The 22,896-nt window shown below is 36.5% G+C and overlaps 1 protein-coding gene across 1 annotated transcript in view; it reads left to right on the top strand.

The window, feature by feature from the left end:
- Positions 1-22,896, top strand: part of PREX2 (phosphatidylinositol-3,4,5-trisphosphate dependent Rac exchange factor 2) — a 180,269-nt gene that overhangs the window by 93,662 nt on the left and 63,711 nt on the right. Inside the window, exons 20-29 of the mRNA XM_072411080.1 lie at positions 515-651; positions 2,550-2,670; positions 5,127-5,311; positions 6,933-7,094; positions 13,385-13,607; positions 15,223-15,430; positions 19,520-19,696; positions 20,453-20,547; positions 21,818-21,900; positions 22,566-22,656. Of these exons, the coding sequence (XP_072267181.1) occupies positions 515-651; positions 2,550-2,670; positions 5,127-5,311; positions 6,933-7,094; positions 13,385-13,607; positions 15,223-15,430; positions 19,520-19,696; positions 20,453-20,547; positions 21,818-21,900; positions 22,566-22,656 (1,482 nt within the window). The remainder of the gene's footprint in view (positions 1-514; positions 652-2,549; positions 2,671-5,126; positions 5,312-6,932; positions 7,095-13,384; positions 13,608-15,222; positions 15,431-19,519; positions 19,697-20,452; positions 20,548-21,817; positions 21,901-22,565; positions 22,657-22,896) is intronic.

Below are 22,896 nucleotides of genomic sequence, written 5' to 3'. Positions count from 1 at the left end.
TGTGTACAAGACAATCAGAAAATTATTTTTATTCTATGTAGAGAATACAAAAAGTTTTTGTATATGTGATGCTTTATTGTACATATTATGTTAATTACCCATCCAGTTATGCTGTGTTAGTACTGATCATGTACGTGCACCAGTCTTTGAGGACCTGACAATTTCTGTACTACAGTTTTTTGCTACAGATGATAAATTGAAGAATTTCTTCTCCTGCACAGATGACCGTTACAACTAAATTAGGATTGCTTTTGGTGAAAAGAACCAATTACTCAGTGTCATCTGGGTTGCAAAACAGCCATTGCAGTACTTCTGACCTTACCCATAGTACACTGGTTTAAAATATTTTTTAAAGTACTTAAATTGATATATCTCGTCAGCTTGTCATCTTTTTAAATTGCTTTTCTCATCTTAAAACTCAGATATTCTACTTCATCAGCAGCTGGATTGTAAATCAGTAGCAGGGTTGTCATTTTAATTGAAATTGCTCATTTTCTTATATGTTGGCCTGCAGGGACAGTGGCTGCGGTTGCTGGTCTGCACCCAGGGCAGTGCATCATCAAAGTGAATGGGATTAATGTCAGTAAGGAGAGCCATGCCAGTGTCATTGCTCATGTGACTGCCTGTAGGAAGTATCGAAGACCAATGCAGGTAAACACCTAAATCATCTGATGCTGGATACTTTTTAACAAAAGAATAATTTAGTACAAATATTTGTGTAATAAGGACCATATTGTAAGATAACTATGTGTGTGATTGAGTAATGATAACATGTTGGACCTCATCCTTGCTTCTGTTCCTTACCAGATTTCACAAACTTTTTTTTCTCACTCTGCTGAGGTTTTATTATTTAACTACAACACTGATGTAGACACGCAAAACAGAAACATTGAACATACTGTGACCTCTCCCTGCAACCCCTACTCACTTTGCCTTTCTTCTACCACCCTGAGTGGTCAGCTGTTCACCAGAATAACAGAATTGCCTCTGCCCTTAGTTCTATGGTTCTGCTCTCCGCCCTTCCAACAATCTGGTTAAGCTATCAAAGCTGTGCTCCCCGTTGGCAAAAGGATGTGGGTGTAGGTATAATACCTGTAAGCATTTTCCAAAGTATAAAAAAGTCCCCACATGATGTTAATTAGGCCCTATCAACAGCTAAAGAGTCTTACTTGTCCATCCTGATCTTTTCTTTTAATTCCTTACTCCACCCCAAAGTTCATATAACCCCCCCCCCCCCCCCCCACCCCACCCCCATTCCAACGGAGAACTTTTACAAACAGCTTCACTTTGCAATCTACTCTCTGCACGCTGCTTTTGAAATTTACTCTTCTTACTACTACTACTCTTCCAACTACTTTGATCCTGTAGCATCCTAAATTATCCCTTATTTTATCTCTTTCTTCCCAACTGCCTTCCCCAATCTTTCTCTATCAACAGATCTTTTCCCTTCCATGTTTGAGTATGTTCTTAATTGCAGATCCTAAAGACACCTCTGGATCCTACTGCCTTTCCTATCTACCAACCTGTCCCCCATCATTTCTTCTCTTCTAAACATCATGTTTACCCAGAATTGGTGCTCCATCATTCCCTCAATTCCGTTTGATCACCTCCAATTTGTTTTCCACTCTAATCTAACCACTCCAATGAGATGGCCCTCATCAAAGTCAGATTGTAATATTGTAGCTTTGTAAAGAAGCTACAGAAACAATTCTGAACACAGCCAAGGATTTTGCAGGCTCCAGGATTTAATATCTGAACAGTTCCAGTTTTAGAAGTTTACTCTCAATAATACATGATCAAGAATGATACTGTACTACTAGAGATACAAGCATATAAAGGTATTGTCAGGGAAATTACTAGGAGCGTTAATAATCCATGTAGGTACTACATTTTTACATTATTAGGCACGTTTTTAATATGGTTAAATATATCTGATGCTATTAAATCCATGGGCCTGTGGCTGGTGATGTCTAATAAAGTACCAGTGGTGAAAGTGGTAGAACCAAACTGTTTAATGAAAGGTACAGAGATTTAATTGGCAACTAGGACTGCAGGCATATTTGTGTTCTATTTTTAACAGCCAATTCTCACTAGAGACTCTGGGCAGGTGGCATGGAAAGATGGCATGCATGTACTTGTAGTAAAAAGGATTAACATAGAAAGGCACAAATGCTTTGTTTGCACAGTGATAATTTGCAGTCTTTGTTCACTGCTGCAGGTCAGAATAGATCAACGTTTTCCCCAAACTGCTGAACTATCAGATAATTCATACAATACCTCTGTAATTGTTATCGGACCATTCAGGAATGACAAGTACCAGCCAAAAGCTTCTGTTCTCATGTGTACAACTTCATTACTGTCTGCAGCATTTAAGAAAGTGTATTAGTTTTCTCTCAAAAAATGTCTTAATAGAAAAAAAAACCTTCAATAACACAAGATGACAATGAGTATTTGAAATAATACAAATGGTGCATATGTGTAACTGATTCAGGTAAAATAATATAGTAAATTAAATATGTTGTGGTTTTATTGTTTGTTTCTGTAAATAGCAAGATTCTATCCAGTGGATCTATGACAGCAATGAGAGTGCCAAGGAAGATATCATGAAACCTACTCATCCTCGACCCTTAGGAGAAAATGAAGGAGATGGATTTGACTGCAAAGTAGAAGGTAGAATCAATTACACTGCATGATAAAAAAATAAATATTGTCTGCTACTTGGTCTAATCCATGTGTCCTAAACTAAATCAAGTGCGCTGAAACCAAATCTGAAGTCTGATTCTGCCTAGGATGTCAGGATCTTAAGTTAATTACGCGTATAGACGCGATTAGCTACATTCTTTTATTCCGCAGTCACTATGTAATCTCTATACATAACTAACTTTTGCCTCATAGTTCCATGACATTACAAAAATGTAGTTTTATGTTGCAACAACATATACAATTACACATAATTCACCTGAGTCCTTGTTCAACACACAACACACAAACACACAACATGTACACTTCAGAAGTGTTTCAGGCACTTGCTTTTGCATTTGTGGCTCTCTGCTGTCTCCCATTGCAGAAACCAGCAGTAGTCGCCCATCATGTTGGGGTTGCACTGGCCTTGATATCTTGTTTCCATGACAGAAATGTCCTGGTGTAATCTCTCCCCTTGTTCACCACTCCCATCACCCCAATTGTGTGGGAAGAAGTCCACATGGGAATGTAAGCACTGACTTTTAAGTGACATTCGGCAGCCAGGTTGATGGTATGCTGTTAGCATGTTGTTCACGAGTTCAGCATGGTTTTCAGCTCGCTGGTTGCCCGGAAAGTTTTGTGCAACTAGCACAAATGAATCCCAAGCAGCAAGTTTAAGTGGGTTGAGTTTGTCTCTGAATGTGGCATCATGCATCAAATTGCAGATTTGGGGACCAACAAAAATACCTGCTTTCAGTTTAGCATCTGTTATATCTTTCCAATCTTTCCATACCATCATGATCCATTGCAATGACGTTTTTCATTAATCCAAGTTTAATATGAAGTGGCGGAAGGTAAACGTTCTGTGGATCAATGAATGATTTATGCTTCACGCTGTACTGGTCAACAGTGTTCTGGTCTGGGTGGCCATTCTCTCACTTTGTAATGTGATTCCACAGACACGGAAAGCACATATATATATATATATATATATATATATATATATATATATATATATTTTGTATATCCAAATTGCAGGCCAAGATGGAGTGCCATCTTTAGGTCACCACAAATATTCCACTTGTGTTCTGAATAGTTAAGCAATTTCAAAATGACCTCCATGAATTCGTATGTCTCTTTCATTCCCTCGGCATGAGCAAGAGGAACAGAAGGTTTTTTGTTACCTTTATGCAACAATACAGCTTTCATACTTGCTTTGCTGAGTCTATGAACAATCTCCATTGCTCTGGTATGTATTCGCAACCTAACTCCATCATCAGACCACTCACGTCGGTACTGAAGCAAATGTCCTTTTCCAGCGTGTAATAACCTGTGCACTTTGTGTGATGATCACGAAACTGTGAAGTTGTTGTTACGTTTTGTAGCAAATTCCACTCCTTTAATCTGGAGGCGAACAGTTCAGACTTCTCTTTTGACAAAGACAGGTCCCTTACTAGATCATCTAAATCTGATTGGCTTATAAAAATGTGGCTTACCTTCTTCAAATTGGGGTTCATAACAGTCATCAACATCGACCTCATCCTCCTGTTCCTCATCTGACATGTCACTGTCAGTAACAACAGATGTAGGAGGGACTGGCACTGGATTCTCTGCATCATGTGGCACTGGCTTCAGAGCAGATTCACAATCAGGATAGGCGATTCTTTACTTAGTCTTGTTTGAAAACCCAGCAATTTTACCCATAAAGAAGTAGCAGTCCGAGTGATGTTCTTTTGGCTCATACCAAACCATAGGCACAGCAAAAGTCATTGTATTGCTTTTCCCATTCAACCATTGTGTTAGGCCAAAGTAACACACCTGACAGCAGATACGAGGTGCCCAGCTTTTATCCTGATCTCCAATTTCACATCTTAAGTAATACTTGTAGGTAAATCTCACCCTATTGGTTAGGTTCTTGCATTGATCACACGTGTATGTTTGCCACAAATGTAGCACAAATTGTCCAGTTTATTAACACAGCTGTGTCTACTCATCTTTAGCTCATAACAGACTCACTATGGCCTAGCTTTACTATGATGAGTTTGCACTATGGACAAGCCCTTGGTCCATCTCGCCTTATATACCTATTCCTTACATCAGCTCACTGACTTGCCCAGACATGCCCAGCCGCTGCTGGAAAATGCATGCCACCAGGGGGCGTGATTCAGCTGAGGTGGCAGCAGGCATAGTGGTAGCTGCAACTGGTATAATGATCCCATGTAAAAACACATTACCCAATTACCGGCCATTTGAACAGCTTTAGCATACCTATAACTTAAAATCTGTATGTGATAGGCAAGATTTGGAATCAGCACACTCGATATCATGTAAATCACATGTGTTATTCCCAGTAGCAAAATCGTTGTTGTGCAGTGTATAAGTCTTTGCTTAGTTATTAATTACAATTAGATATTTTACTTATTCATGTGTGTTCTTCACTATAGAGGTTATTGACAAATTCAGCACCATGGCCATCATTGATGGAAAGAAGGATCATGTGAGCCTCACTGTGGATAACGTTCACTTAGAGTATGGTGTTATTTATGAGTATGACAGCACGGCAGGAATCAAGTGTCATGTAGTAGAGAAGATGGTTGAACCCAAGGGCTTCTTCAGCCTAAGTGCCAAGGTGAGAGATGTTCACTTTAAGCGGAACTTTTTTTCAAATTCAGGGCTTTGATCAACAGGAGCAAAACTGTTTGTGCATAGGTTTCTCCAAATCAAAATGCATTTTTTGACCTAAAATAATTATGTGGTTGCATTTTGAGCTTTTTGTACAGATTCCTGTTAAATTCTGGAAACACAAAAGCATTAGTGCCTTAGTGTCATAGATAAGTATGTCAAAGTTGTACGCATAGCTAAATGCCCTATTATTGTCCTCATGTAAATAAAAGTATAGTGTATAGTAAACTTTTCCATATTTTTATTATTTTATTAAATATAGAGTTTGTAGATTAGCCACTAGAGGGAGAGCTGTATTTCATTACAAATACTCAGTTACCCTGCTCAGGGGAAGGAAACCATTCCTTAAATTAAAAGAGGCTGCCATTATATTCTATAGAGGCTGTCATACTAAGAAATATTCTGATTCACTAACCCAGAATGGGTATGTAGATAAGGACTGTTTTGGGTCATTGACTTATTGCATGAATGCCTATTGGTTAATAGATCAGCCAATATGCTAGTATTTTAGTAGCATGTTAGTAAGCCCCATACTTTTTATGAGGAAGGTTCACATTAAGGACATGGTTTATTAAAGACCAGAGAAGATAGACTATTGTAGATGAACCGGGGTGATCCAGCAAACGTGAAATTGATTTTCTAAAATCAGTTGCTATTATTAGGTAAATGCTTTCAATCTTGGAATTTTACAAGTCCATTCCTGGTTTGCTGGATTATCCAGGTTGACCCATGATAATCTATTTTCCAAAGTCTTGGTGAGCTTTAATAAATCAGGCCCAATCTGTTGGGATTGGATATTAACCAGAAGGAGAATGCAGATTATTGAATTTGCAATGTATGGAGACGCAATAAATGACAATGGCTGTGTATGGCTGAAGGGAGAGCCTGCATTTAAAAGGAATAATATGACTATCCCCATAAACATATTTAATTACATATTATACATTGATGGAAAAAATCACTAAAATGCATTCATAAGGGGTTTCACTGTTACAGCTGCTGTATTTTGTTTATCTTATTCATTATAATGAGATATTTGAATTAAAATATGAATAAATTGTTATGTTTGTAAAAAGTCTACGTATTCTATTTTTTTGGTTTATAAACATTTTTAGGAACTTTAGAATAGGTTTATTTTAGACGAAGATGTTAGAATGAAATGTGTTATGAGTTAACATCCTCAGTGCCACCTCGGCTTGTCTCAGGAAAACAGTAGAAATTAGGAATTTTGCAGCCAATTAGTTTTTGACCGGAACACTTTTATATGAATCATGGAGTATATGGCAATGTCATCATGTTTGATGACTGAAGGGAGGGTTAGGGTCATCTGGGCAATATTTCTTGTCACACCTCTGGCAGAAGTTTTTACATTTTAGTTCCATTGTTCAGCAGGTTCAGTGACATTTCATATCCTAATAACAGAATAAGAGCATGGAATGATTTGCAATTATAACAATTAAAAAAAAATCCATGCAATGTACACAGATGACCTAGAGAGGATTGTTGTAAATTATAAATTATATTCCAAAAATTCACTGCAATTACTTTTTTTCTGATGTCCCACACAGGTGTTAGATGCTTTTGCTAAAAGTGATGAACAATTTGTGCAAAACTGCAGCAATCTGCATTCTTTACAAGAAGTCATTCCTCCAGAGCTTCAGAGTAAATTCACTCTTATCTGTCGAGAGAAAATCGAACATATTTACAGGAGGATTGCTAGTTACAGAAAGGTATGTCATTTACCCTAAAGTTTATATAAACCCAAAAACACATATTGAACATGTTTCAAGTTAGTAGATTTTCAGTGGGACATCTGGATTTGTTTTATTTTTCATCAGAAACTACTTTATTCTCACTTTGTGACTCTTCCAGTTACGCACTTCCTGCCCTAGGGTGACAACACTTTCTGTGTACTCTATGGAGGAGCTATGTTGTCATCATGTTTTGAGTACAGAATGCCTACAGACATGAACTAGGCAAGTTTGGCAATGCTGTTTGAGATTTTAGTGCTAAAGGGGAAATGGGTTTTCAGCTCAAACAGTAATGAAGAACATTGGATCTGAGGCTGGAATAAAGGGCAATATTTCTGTATTTTTTTAAACAGGTAAAGTAAGAGGAAATGTGCATAGTATTGGAGAGACGTACTGGTTATGTTAATTCGTTTTTTCCATGCATACATAATATTATATAGTATTAATATTCCTATTAATAAACAGGATTTATATAGTGTATGGATGCAGTGTTTCTCAACCAGGGTTCCTCCCGAGGTTTTTGGGGTTCCTTAAGAAATGAGCAGTTAATGACAGAAATGATTTTTTTGGATGGATAAATCTTTTTTAGCCTTCCCAATGCTCAACAATATAGGAGACATTCTTGCCAATGTCCACTAGCCAATGTACTATGACCTCTGGATATAGTAATTATAGCAGGGGTTCCCTGAAGACCTAAAAGTTATTTCAAAACATTGTATTAAAGAGTCATAATAACAAATATATTATAAATAATAATTAGTGGGAAGCATGGCAAGTAAAGAATGTTGGTATTGGTCCTAAATTGCCATGTTTTTTTAGATTTCAGTTCTTAGCTCAGATACTTCTAATTGTAGCTGAGAGAACCAAGTCACAATCATTTCAATTATCCATTCTTTCTGGCTGTTGAACCAAAGATCTTTAATACTTTCTAACTCACTGACCTGCAACTTGTACAAAAATGTTGCTTGTTCCAAAGCAGTAGTTTAAAACGTAATGAGAACACAGACAGACAACCAGCTGGAATTTTCAGAAGGAAGTTATTAATTTATTTTAACTGCATAGGCCTAAAATAGATGACACTCTTTGCAGACTACAGCAGACTGCAATGTTCGAACTATGGACCATGTGCTTGTGTGAAAGTACTACACCTGGGACACAGTTTTGCAATGGCAGGGATAAGTAGCTGCACAGCTGTTGGGAGACTTCAGGCAGCCAAAGATTGGATATAAACCACTTGCATTGACTAATGTACTGTCAGAGTACATAAGTTAGGGTAGGCTTTTATTTATTTCTTGTTCACATTATTCACATATTTCCTTATTGTGGGGATTGTGTTGATGGAAACCACAGGAACAAGCTAAAAATATTGTTTCCAGATTGAGCTTACATCCTTCGTGGTTGTTTGTGAACCAAATGATGATATGATTTATACAATATGCACACATGGCTAAATCTACCACAGAAATCTGCACAGCCACAGGCACCATATCACTCATCTTTCATAGTGAAAAGATTGGTCTTCAGTATGGAGATTGCAGTATGGAGAAAAAAGGGTCAAACCAATTTTTTATGTGCAACAAAACCACTGTTACATGGGAATTGGCATAGCATCATTCATTAGAATTTAAATATAGGATTGGCTTGTTTCAGTTCATTTTTGTTTAGTAAAAGTCATTACTGTTCACAGAGTAAATGTCTTGTCAGCCACTCACCATACAAATCCACATGTGAAACAGATGGGACATAACACATGCTTGAAGTGGTCTGTTCTTAGGATATTAATACATAGTTTCATGATTTGTAGTCTCATAACTAGAGATGGTCAATGAAATGCAGAAAATTTAAATTTTATACAAACCACATGCAGATTTTTTGCAAATTGATTAAATTGAAATGTAACCAATCAAACTTGAGGAGTTTTGCACAGTTCAATTTGCATTATATTTGCATAAAATTCACATCTGCATCTCTTTGACCATTTCTACCCATAACTGCTAGTGCTTGCTCTACCCACACCTGATAGTGGTTAGCAAGTGATACATAGGCTGTATTCAAGAATTTCCTTACTAATTACTGTTGCTGTTGTTTATCAGCCTACAATATGGAAGAGAGAGTTGCATTACATAAACTTCTGCACATTTCCTATATCCAACTTTTTTTTTTCAAAGTAACAAACAGTGTATGGAACACTCTTTTATTCCCCTGGAAATTCAATGATCTTGTTCTGTGCCTGTTTTCACCACGAGAAGTTCTTAGAAGAAAGATTTCCTGAGGCTATTATAGGCACAGGTTCCTCAATAAACTAGAAGTCCTTAGTTGGAAAACTATTGTTTCCCTGCCTATGTCTATCTGTGCTACATAGAAGTGTCAGTGTGACCACCAGGATGTACCTAGGTGGCTTTGCCTGGAACTAGATCTTTCACATTTCTTTTTGAATCTATCCTGTCAAACCAACCCTCATTATAATTTAATTTTGACCTAACTACTTTGGACTGTTTACTTTAATCTTCTTTCATTTTCAAACAGCATATTTTATGTGGCCACATTTGGCACTTACATCTGCGACGATAAAAGCATTGACTTTTCTCTAATTAAAAATATGAAAATATCCAAGATTCACTGCACCATCTAAGAAAATGCATTTTGCCTAATCAGACCCGTTGATAAACGAGCACACACAATATATCTAACACAAATGTGACTGCAGCTTAGGATATATTTATCCTATACAGGATTTTTATGCTAGCTATACAAGTTACCGTTACTGGTTACAAGTTACCGTTCAATATATTAATCTTACTAAATAGTGGGTGCCCTCACATTATAAAGTTACCAATCATATTTTCATATCCTGCCATTAGATCCACCATTTTGGATTCTGATTGTTATGAGTTAACTGTATTTCCTTACCATGTATGATAATGTTCCTGACATCTCATTCCCAATAACCCATAGATTGTTAGTTGAGTGGTTTGCAGGCCCTGTGCACATACGTCCTTTTTGTTGAGCGGTAGTCTGTAACTATAGGAACCAAAATTACATAGAATTCTTGAACATTCTGTGTGAGAAAGTTATGTTCTAAATATAGTATATTTACAGTACATTTTATCTGTACATCATGCTCTTTCTAGAGCTTTAGTATCACTTGAAAAGTCCCAGATGTTTGCCTCGTCATCACTGAAAACCCCCGAATTCTCCAATCTGACCTGATTAAATTAGGTTGCGGAATGTGGTCTCTTTGGACTGTGGAGATTTGAATAACAATCTGATTTCGAGGAAAACATTGCGGCTTGTGCCCTTACTGGCCAGACATTTATTTGTAGCATGTGATGTTACTGTTTTGATGAGAGCTCCCTTAAAGTGAACCTGTCATCTGTTTTGGTTCGGTTTTCTTATTTGTATTGAAGCAGACATCAAAAATGCCTGCTAATATTTTGTTAGGTCGAAAAACGCCTTCCATGTCCCATCAACTGCTATACCCCAGTCCAATAAAAGGGCCCTATTAAATAAAAAAATCCTTTTGGTGGGCTTTTATTTAGAGCTAAACCCTTACCCCTCAAAATTGCGATCAGGCAGGTCCTTTATAAAATTGCGATTAGGCAGGTAAAGGTATTACATTTTCCCTGGTTCCAATCTTCAACCATCTTGACTGGCTGGGCCATTTTGAAATAACTCCTATGAACACGCACAAGAGTTCAGTCAGTCCCAGCAGCCCCGGGGAATGTCAGGGAACCCAAAAAGATAACAGTCAGGCAATTAGGTGTGTTTTATTGCAAAAGGGACATCACCTATTCCTTCTGCAATAATGAACCTGCTTGATCGCATATTTCTTTGGAACTAAAGTTTCACTTTCAGGTAAAGCTCATGTTTGTTGGATAACAATAGCTGGATTTTTCAGCAGGAATGAGATTTAATTGCCTGTGGCTTAGTCTAAATGAGCTAGTCTTGCCTAGGGGGCCATAACACCTAAGCATATTTGTAGCCACGGTGGTTTACAGGCACTTTTTGTCACAACAGACTTCTGTAGGTCTTTAAACTTACAACAGAATCACCAGCTTGAGTAGTTTGTCATTATATTCATTTTAGCTAATGATTTGTGGTGGCAAAGAAAAACATTTCCACCCTTTTTTTATAGTTAACAATTGCCAGAGAACATAACCAAAGATGTTTCTCTGCTACAGTTGATAGTGTGACATGGCTCTTACAGAAATATATTACTACTTTTATGTCTGCTTGGAACCATCCAATCCATTTTCAACTTCTCCCTTGATCATTGCCATTGTGATGACACAGTTGGTCAATGTGGCCAGATAAAATATTGTCTGATTGGGCATCAGTGGAAACAAGTGTGGGCAAAATCTATTTATTTAAAATTATTCATAAATAATCTGTTCATGAACAGGCTACATTTGCTAGTTGTTATTAATAGTGTTGTTCTGCCAAGTCTGTTGCTGCTTTTCTCTTTGACCGATCAAGCAGTTGATCCACATACATGATGGAAGGACCAGTACTTTGCTTCAGTCTTGTGGGGGTCAGTGAGATTTTGCAACTTGTTGAAAATCCCTACAATAGATTAAAAGCAATTCTGATCATAAGTTTTCATTATCCCTTACTTACTGCCCTTGAACCATCCAATTACTGCAAATAATACAAATGCTCAGCCTTTTCAAACATTATTTCTTTACCCTGACCTGAATTTTACTTTGAACATAAAAACAGATCATTTATTCATAACTGTTGCTAAAAAATTATGTTTTTCCTTGTCTCCCCCAGCTGTGTGTCCTTATCCTTTAATGGCATAATGAACAAATAGTCCAATTAGGGTCAGCAAAGCCAACAATATATATCCGACATACTTGTTATCCACTTACATCTTATCTACTATTCCTGGAACATTATGAGCATACCAAAAATAAACGCCTTTTAAAATATTTAAAACACATTTTTTCACTTTTTGAATTATTAAATAAACATGATTTAAGGTCATGAATTAAATAAAAGCAACTAAATGACAGCAAAATATAATAAAAGTTATTTGTTGTAACCTCTTGTTAGCTAAATATTTGTTTATATTTGCATGGTCCATACTACTAATATATAATTAAAGAAAAAATTGCACAAAAAAAGAAAATGCCTTTCTTGCTACCTGCACCATTGAACACTTTTTCAAAAACACCCACTTCTAGAAATGTGTAAATCTGCTGTTTCTCTCCCTCCAACCCCACCTTCACTTAAGGATTCTTTCTACCAGTTTTACATCATTAGGACACAATAGTGACATTGGGGGGACAGTGACCGGAACAAATACCCATGGTGAAGATAGATACTTTTTGTTTGTTTCTAATAAAAATACACCCAGTGGTCTCTTTTCAATAGAACATTGTTTGGTGACACAAGAATCAGAAGGAATTTTGCAAATGTATGTAAGCAACAGGGTCTCTTTAAAGCAGTGTTTCTTATCCAGAGGTTGCTAGGAATTCCTTGAGCAATGAGCAATTTGTACCTCTCAGGTCAGTTTATCTGACATCAATAATCTTTTTAGCTATCTGAAAGAGTGTCAGCTTTTCCAATGGCCAACAATGTAGGAGTCATTCTACCAACCACACTAATGTACTGTGAGCTGTGGATATAGTAAATATAATAGGGGTTCCCTGAAGATTTGAAAGTTATTTCAAATGTTCAAAAAAAGGTCGAGAAACACTGATATAAAGTGTACCCCTGGTATCCTCGGTGCCCAGACTCTCCTGTTACAGATATATTAAACTGTAGTGTAGTTTATGATAACTACATTATATAGCTGCTTGTAAAAACTTTCCTTCCTCATTTACTCTAAGATCTCATTCTCATGTGTTCCTATAGAACAACTGTGTGATCTATTTATTGATATTTTTCTGGATTAGTGACAGGTAAGTATAAATTGTTGGAGCAGGACAGCATGCGATATACCATTGGTACGATTACACTTTAAGTTCACCTAATCATACCCAGTTTAGTACACAATCCTACTGGTTCCTTTGGGATTGTTCTCTGTTTCCATAGAAGAGGTATGCATATTAAAGCATTAAGTACATAGATGGGCAAGGTAGATAGATAGATGAACATTAAGTAGATAGATGAGCAAGGACTAATTATACCTGAGAAATAAAATGTTCACAGTTCATGGCTGTGAGGAAGTAGTAACCACACAAGCTCACTGCCAATCTAAGCTAATGTTAAGAGTTCCTTTATCATATATTTATATTGAATCAGTGTAAATGTTTTTCTTTCAGTTTTCAAGGGTTTTGAAAAACAGAGCCTGGCCTACATTCAAGCAAGCAAAGTCAAAGATCTCACCACTCCATAGCAGTGACTTCTGCCCAACAAACTGCCATTTTAACATCATGCAGGTTTCATACCCCAAAACCCTGACATCACTTGGCAGTGCATTTGGGGTGCAGCTGGACAATAGAAAACAGTCTTCCCAGGACAAAGAAAATAAAATCACAGAGCAAGGTAAGTTCTGTGTACATGTGATAACTATTTAATGGTCTTTGTCTTTGAGAATTAAACATTTAGGAGGGAATGTTTCTTCCTATTAATGGGTATTGCAAATTATTAGGGACTATGTTTTGCATGCGTGGTAGGCTCAGAGACTGAACCATTGAAAATTCTGTGTGACGTTGAATATAATTGCACTATAAAGATCTCAGGAGTAGGTAGTCATATAACTAATTTCCCCAAACATTGGCATAACTATAGTCGTTGCAGCCCACATACCTGACATAGAGCCTGCAGTGGGAAGGCTGCCTCACTAGGAATGTTGTTGAAGTAAATTAGTCCAATTGAACTTTTAGTTTAAATTAGCTAAATATAATAATGAAAAAAATGTATTCAAAGTTACAGTTGAAAATCTTTGGAAAGCAACTACAACCTGATTAAAAGAGCTAGTCCCCTGCCGGCATTCTACAGAAAACAATTCTACTGTAATAATGTAGTGGTCTCTCTGCAGAGGTGTATGATCCCCTCCACTGGGTCAGACCTATAGCTCTTCATTAAGCAAAGCACGTGCTCTCTATTGATTGGATAGCTTGGTGTATGCAATGTTCCCATTGAGAGCTTTTCCCTCTCTTCCGGTTCTGACAGCTTTACATATTTCAAACTTCCCTTGTTTGTTTTCCCAGTAACAGCTGTCACCAGGACAAATATTAACAGTGAAAAGTAGACACTTAGACAGCAACCAAAAAGCTGTTAGATGTTCCAGCCCTTCCCCATCCTCCCAAAAGTAGTTCGCCCAAAGCTTACATTTCAAACATAACTTTTTACACAAACTTATTTTCAGTTAATACCATAATGCTGCAACCTTGATAACTTTTTGATCAATGGCAACAAATGGGAATATAATGGGATAGACAGCCTGCCACTAAAAGGGGGCTGTCACTCACATCTATTTTATTGGTGTTCTTACTGATAGAATTAGGATTTACCCCTCCTCCCCAACACTCTATACATATATCTATCTCACCCAATATCTTTTCTTATTTTACAACCCCTCATTGATGTTCACCGAAGTATACTACTACAATTAAAAAATTTTTTTAGGGATAGGGATTTTTTAGGGATTTTTTTGAGGGATAACCAATAAAAAAACCAGACACCTGTTATCTAATGGTGCCATTCTTCACACCACTACTTACATTCACAGAATCATGACCCAACTGCTTTGTACTTTTGCCCCTCACCCCAAATCTTTGTCTAATAATACCTTCTTGTACACCATGCTAGTGTATTTGCATATAAGTTTGTGATTTTTGTCATTCACTCATATAACATCCTTACCTTTCCTTAACATCTATCCTCCTTCTTACTCCTAGAACATTTATTCTCATTTTATGTTCTATAGATGCTGAAACTTTTAGCAGTCACATACTTTCAGTGCTTTAGCTTTTCTATTTTTTGGTAGATGGGCCAAAAATCCAGAATATACTACAAAACATAAAATCATATTTTGAGATAGAATTTTGTTGTTTTATAAAAGAAATGCTATTTTAGTACCTCAAGTATCATTTTCATGTTCATGTTATGTTGATTATTTTTTTTTATAAAATAAACTGTCCCTGATGCTGTCTAGGTAAACTCAATCCTATGGTATACATACAACATACTGTAACCACCATGGCTGCACCTTCAGGACATTCACTTGGTCAACGTGATGGCCATGGCTTGCGATATTTACTCAAAGATGAAGATTTGGAAACACAGGATATACACCATAAGTTACTATGCAAACTCCAGTCGGCCTTGGCAGAAGTGGAAACCTGTGTGTCTCAGATTGATGAGTAAGTATTTATCGTTACTCCTCTCCTGTACTCGGTAAGCACAGTGTGTAATGATTTACCATCATTATAGATATAGGTATAAGTATAATATACCAATAGGAAAAAAAACTCTCCTCATGCTCAAAATTTTCAGAAAACATTTGCCAAAATTTTCTTGCCCTGTAACCAAATCCTTAATTTATGCTAATGTATAGCCCCTAATCATTGACTCTAGCAATAACCCTGAAGTCAAGGATTACCTGGGTATTTTTTGAACTTGACCTCTAGTCCTTTACTTTACATTGGAAACATACTGATGCTGAAAAAAAACACTAATCTAGAGCATGTGTAGTAAATATTGAGTGTGTTGTGGATTGAGTGTGTTGTGGATTACTGTTTGTAATGATGCTAGAATTGCCTGCAGAAAAAGCATGTTCAGTGGCTGGACTATTATTGAACATGTAGGCTTCATGTAATGTCTGATGGTTAATGCTGCCGGTTAAAGCACAGGACTAGATGAATTAAACGGTTGAATAATGTCATAAAATGCAGTGATCCATCTAACAGGTTGCAAATGGCTGTCCCTGATGTTTTATTATAATGTGTCAGGTTTCAGAAGTGTCTTAGAAAATGAAAATGTTGCCCCTGAGGAGTCCCAAATGGTGACAACCAAGCATTGCAAGGAGAACTAAAGATTGCAACAAAATGCATGGTTAGAATGGAGTTAGAACAGGTTCGAGGGCAGAGTTTATAGGATTCAAACTTTACCAAGGACAAGCTAAAAAAGGCAAACACATAAATTAAGATTAGCTAAAACTGATATTGGAAACAGATCCAAAATCATGAATGATAAAAATGTAGTAAACATGCACCTTTCATCTGGAGTGAATTCTTATTTAAACACTATTGATTGAGGCCAGGTGTGCAGCTGCAGCCTGACAACACTACATTGGTGGATATCAATTAGCATATAGTTGGGGTGAACATTATAACACTGGCCCTTAAAAAATCACCTGTATCAGTCAACAATTCACACATGTATGTAAATCACATGTAGTCTCCTGCTGGAAATAAAACATCCATTCATAATAAATAGTGCTCTATTTATTTGTTTGATATTCACCGCAAACCCCTGGTGGAGAATCGTCCAGGTCTGTATGTTTTAATGGCAGTGAATTTCAGTGTTTTATAAACAGACCCCATTACAGTAATTGTAAAAAAAAATAACTAAATTTAAAAAATAATAAACAACCTACCCACCTTAGTTCATTTACCTTCTTGTGTGTTATTTTCTCCACTATCATCATCTGTAAAAACCTTTTTATTGGTTAGTATCATGCCTAGTGATGACTTAATTTTATATGTTTATTTGACTCTGGTTTCTCAGTAGCTTTTCTTACCATTCTATCCTCACTCCTATCTACATCCATTTATCTGAATACATGTAGCTGCAACCCGGATCAATAACCTGCCTGGTGTTTTCTTTTGGTTTGTTTATTGCTGCAGCCGTGCAGCCTTGATTCTATTCACATGTCTGATAAATTTGTGATTTTCGTCATCACCTGCCTTCTCAAGTGAAACTAATTGCCACATAAAAATGTAATTATACTGCTGAGCTGCAATAAATTTTCCACATTTTATGGTAATCCGTTTATCTACCTGTTCTCAGTTGTCTGCTACCATATAAATGATTGTACTAATAGAAGTTTAGTTGTAAGGTACAATATGTTGCATAATAACTATCACAGAAGTTCAAGGGTACCAATGGTATGTGATACTAATAACAAAATAGTCAGCAACCCTATTTTAACCTGTTTTTATCAAAAACTGGTTAGTGATACATCAGAACAATGTTTAGTTACTATAGTAATCACTGGCACATTATATGCTTAAATATAAACCAGTCCAAATATATATAAAGGTAGTAAAATATTGTAGGTATTATATATTTACCCCAAAAATGCTTTAACTCGAGTATAAACCTAGTGCACGCAATGAGACTGCCACTGCTAACATTTACAATAGTAATCAATAGAAATAAAATTATTGTAAATAATTAACTCTATTGTGTGCGTTTTTTTACAACATGGCAAGTTTATTACACACTTTACTACTAGTTTGACCTGAATATGAACCAAAATTCTTGTTCTAATGGCATTTTGAGGTTTTACCTAAATAAATATTAAATATATATAGTAACATTTTATCTTTTGCACCTTTCATTAAATGTGCAGAATGTACTATGGTAATTTTATTTATTTTTTTTCTAAAAGAGTGATACAATCTATCTACATATTCTACTTTATTGTATAGGATAAGAACCTTTTGCATGTGCAGACTGTACTATGGAATTTTAAGAGTAATACAATCTTTCTACATAATAAAAATAAAATAAAAACTAACCCAAAGCTGTTACAGTTTTAGTAAGTGTCCATTCTAAATACATGACACTTTGGATTCATTTTAGGTTATACCCTTCTGAGCATTAGTTTGGAGCAAATTGCTTTAAGGAAATGAAAACTCCCCAAAGGATCTAGCTAAAGGATTTGCTCAGGGAAAACAGGAAAATCGAGGTTACTGCAGTCAAGGCGTGAAGTGTTGATTTAGCACTTATTGTTCACAGTTTTAAGAAATAGCAAATCCAAAGTCATTTTAAATATGAACTTGTGGAACTTGTGAAGGGGATTATTATATGGCTTTTTTAAGCTCTGGTTGTTATATATTCAGGATGTTGTGTCATTGTGAAACTAAACTTTACCAAAGGATATGTGAAGACATAGTCTTACCAACACTTTGTTCAATTATATTTGATATAAAGCATCCTCTGTAATCTGACAGGGGAATTCAGACAAGGCCAGGTTATCGGCACAAGCCTATTAGAACACTGGGGAACCAATCATTTACTTCTTCTGGTTGCTTGTTTCTCTTGGGTACCAGATGTTGTGATCCCATGGGGGGTAATGTGACGAAATCACCAACAAAAACTTTACCACTAGAGAAATAAATGAGCATCTTGATTTTTGTTCAGTAAATCCCATAAATGTGTTATTTCAGAAACCAAGGCATATTCTTAACATTGTACTTTATATGTTCTTATTATATTTAGAATATTTTCCTTGTAATCAAAGTGTCATAGCTAATTGGAGTTTGTCTGTTCTTTTTGATGTTTTTAGTGCTTTTGTAAGTCAAAAGGCCAGTGGTATGTAAAAGGCAACCCGAAGTCACCTTATATTGATTTGATTTTAGTTTAATGTTTTTTTTTTTACTTTTCAGTATGGTATACCATACAATATCTACCAGTTTCTATTTTATAAAAAGCTACATATTAGTTCACATAATGAGAAGGTCCACTTCTTAAAGTTCTGTGTGGTTGGTAGATTTAAGTAAACCACATGACATGATTGTTTCCAATGACAAATGACTGACAGATAAATGAGCGAGCGCTGTACATATAGCACCATTCTGTTCTATGGAGAGGGGAGGGGAGAGAACGAGCAAGTAGGACCCCGCTTCCCTCTCCTCCCTTAACTTCCATTGTGGTCTTTTGTCTTCTGTGGTTCATAGATCCACCAAGACGGATCCATGCACAACATCGGACCGCCTCTGTACACATGTCAGATTCTCGTCCGATATGGGCCCTGAATCATCTGAAGTGTGTACATAGCCTTAGGAGTAAAATACACTGATGCGTGCTGATGCGTTATATGCATTACTCCTATCTGGATTCCCTGCAGGTGCATTATAGTGCAAAAGTTAACCTTAGCTGCCATTCAAAGCATTCTCCAGCATGGCCCCTGAGTCATGAGAGGGGCACTCTCATTATCCAGTAGTAGGCGGGGGATTGGTAGTGTTTACAGGGAGTGCCGACTTGGGTAAATGTATGCACTATAATGGATTTGAATATGTATCGGAGGGTTGTCTGTACATTTTACTTGTACACAAATGTGCAAATGTAAATTAATGTTAATTTTATAACTAAAAAAATGTAATATTAATGTTAATTCATGCTGTTATTTAACAGCTCAGTGAGTTGTTACTTTTGCTTTTGGTTGGCTTTGTTGGTCAGCAAACATTTTTTGTTGGTGATTCTTATATTTATTTATTTTACAGATTATTGTCTTCAATAACTTGTTCTCCCAAATGTGACCGTAAGACAGAAACATTAATAGCAATGGACAGTGACAATGAGAGGGCAGAGAAGAATGGGAAGAGAGTGTGCTTCAATGTTGCAGGGGATGAGCAGGAAGATTCAGGTCATGATACCATCAGCAACCGAGATTCTTACAGGTGAACATCTTTATTGTAAAGGATAAGAACCTTTTAAATGTGGTCTTCACAGGTATGTAAGCTGGTTTAAAAGTGTGCAATGACAACACAATGCAACAAAACTCACAGATGAAGATCATTCAGATTATAGGAACTTTTACTGGCCAGCCATATAAATGGGTAATGTAATTCACACGCTTGTGATCTATTCATGGTGCATAATATATATTGGGGGCAACAATTTCCAGATTCTACAGTTCTGCAAAATCACTTTGCTTCTGCCTCTTATCTTTGCTTTATACTTTATGAAAAATAAAACCACATCAATCTCCACCTTTCTCCTTCATATTAGCTCACCCACTCTATATACTGTAGAATATCTCTAAAATCTCTCCCTATGTACTATTTAGACTTCTCTTTAGCTAAAAGATAATTAACCCCTATTGCAAGCCTAATTTAAATTCCATCTGGCTTAGAGGAGTTTGTTTTTCATTCCAACACATCATGGAGAATGGATCTAAAGAAGCCACTATAATGACTTTAATGAAGCATTCAAATATTTTGCCTCTTTTGATCAAAGATGAGAGTTATAGAATCATTCCCGCCATCTTGTTGTGAATATCCAATCTTTCTGAACAACCCATGCTGTAAACATAGTAGGTGAGGACTGTATCGTACATTCTGTGGTGTCTACCTGTAAGTAATTGCTGCTGATGGTTAGGTAAGGACTGGGTAGTCCCCCAACATCCGTAACTGTATGCTTTATGTATTGAACAGTGACTGTAACAGCAACAGGAACTCCATTGCCTCCTTCACTAGTGTGTGCAGCAGCCAGTGTAGTTCATACTTGCACAGTGACGACATGGACTCTGGTAAGATTATTTTTGTTTTGTTGAAAATTTCCACAAACTGTATGACTTCACTGTAAATCAGTAAACATATCAGTTATACTAAGTCTTGATTACACATCTAAAGCCATTCACTCACTGGGTATGATTAATTCAAGCTCTCCAAGGCTAAAGTAAAGCTGAGTAATCCAGCAAACCTGGAATGGATTTCTTCAAAGTCATTTTCTATATGTTAACAAATGTTTTAAATCCTGGGCCTGATCTGTTTCAGGTTCAGTGGATCATCCAGCTTCACTGATGAAAGTGAGTATTGGAGATCTTTAATGAATCAGGTCCACTGTAACAATAATGTAATTTCAAAAGTTGTTTTAAACTTGTAAAATCTGCATCTTTAAAAAAAATTATTCCCTGATGATTTCTGTCACTTGTCTCTCATTTGTTCTCTTGCCTTGTCACCTTGGTATGAACTCCTGAATGTGGCTGAAAAAAACTAATACAGCCATACTAAGAAGCTAATTAGATGGAAAAAAGGTGAACATTGTATAATATTGAACAAAAACATCACAGTTGGTGTTATTATCAATAAAAACCTTGACACCAAGCGCTGGGGTGACAAGTGGCACCCCTTTCTCCAATATGGCTTTTACAAAAGTGTATGATTTTGTGTGCACTATTAGACATTACTTAGCATGTTTGCAGTGCCCGCCGGTCAGCCACGCTAGTTTTTCTTTTCTGATCTTCTCAAGCCAAGATCAGTCCTCAGAAATAATGAGAACACCACTAATGTGATGCCAGCCCAATAAATAAGGGCACTATGATGATGCCTCCTCAGGGGCAGAGCCATGACACCCTTCAAAATAGTATAAAACATCATGGTTGTTAAAATGTATTTAACTTTTTAGTTATTATACTCACAATAACACAAGTTGAACTAAGGTCATACTGTTTACTGACTATGTATCCACAATATATTCCATGTAGTATGGGTAGAGATCTGCTGCAAACATTAGTCCGCTTTACAGAACCCTCTTATGTTTATATGATAAGAATAAATCAATGAGTAAAATGCAGTAACCCATTGCATTGCATATGACTTTCATAAACTGAGGAGTTTCCTGTGGGTTACTGCACTTTGCATTTATCACCACCATCTGTTTTTGAGACATTTCCAATGCATTGTGGGGGAGAATTTGGAGTTGATGCCAAACAGAAGGCAAAAGGACATGTCCTGTGCTGAAAGTAAATGCTACTATTTAAGTGCTATTTTATTGTGTCTAATTCCTCTATACCCCAGGGGACGAGCTGCCATTAAGTGTCCGAATTTCCCATGAGAAACAAGACAAATTACACAGCTGCTTGGAACACCTTTTCAGTCAGGTGAGTAAAGTACAACAGTGTCTGGTTGCAGTGTCTGACAGGGGGAACACAAAGGTGCACTTAGTTACAGAAGATAAAATAAGTTTTTGCTTTATGAGATTTTTGAATCACATAATAACTGGATTTGGAGCTTGTTTAGACTAGCATACAACAACCAAAAGTTGAATTGTAAAAGATTTAGGCTGCAAAATATGGATTTTTTAATCATTATCTGCTGGTATTGGATCTGCTGGCCTGATTTGCTTTCAAAGGTGAGAAAATACACTTTCATCAGTGAACCTGGGTGATACTGCAAACCTGGAATGTGTTTTTTATAAGTCATTTGCTATTTGTTAGCAAATGATTCTAATCCTGGACCAGAGCCAGGATCACCCAGCTTCACTGATTGATAAAAGTGTATCTTCTCCAGCCTTGGTGAGCTTTAATAAATCCCTATGTGTCACAAAGACATTTCGGTTAACAGCCTAGCACAGACCAAAAATTGGGTATGACTATGTATAGGTGCACCATGTGGGCAGTATGCTAGTAAATGTCAAAAATGTCAAACAGTAAATATCACAGGAAACTGAAATACTTTTCTTATAATTTATATCTAGTAAAATATTACATTGTATACTTTACTCAGATGATGATGAGGAATTCATTTACATTTTGCTTTATGCCAGGTGGAATCAATAACTAATCTTCTAAGGGGACCAGCTGTTGCAAGGGCATTTGAGCAAACAAAATACTTTACACCGGGACGAGGCCTGCAAGGTACATTTAGTGATATACAATATACCTGTATTCTGTTTCATTACTAATGCTAAATAAATACACTTCTCACAATGGTCTCTATATTCTATGTATATATAATTAAAATATATATTCAGTAGAAGTTTCACATTCTTTCACAAAACGATAAAAAGCATCTTAAAAAAATAGGAATTAAACTACCCTTAAATCTGGTGGATGCATGACTTGCTGCCTGGGAAGTACTTTGTTGCTTTCCACAAA

The sequence above is a fragment of the Pyxicephalus adspersus genome, chromosome 5 (assembly GCF_032062135.1).
Source record: "Pyxicephalus adspersus chromosome 5, UCB_Pads_2.0, whole genome shotgun sequence".
NCBI classification, from domain to species: Eukaryota; Metazoa; Chordata; class Amphibia; order Anura; family Pyxicephalidae; genus Pyxicephalus; species Pyxicephalus adspersus.
Note: the sequence above shows the minus strand (reverse complement) of the source record. Positions and strands in the feature narration are given on the sequence as shown.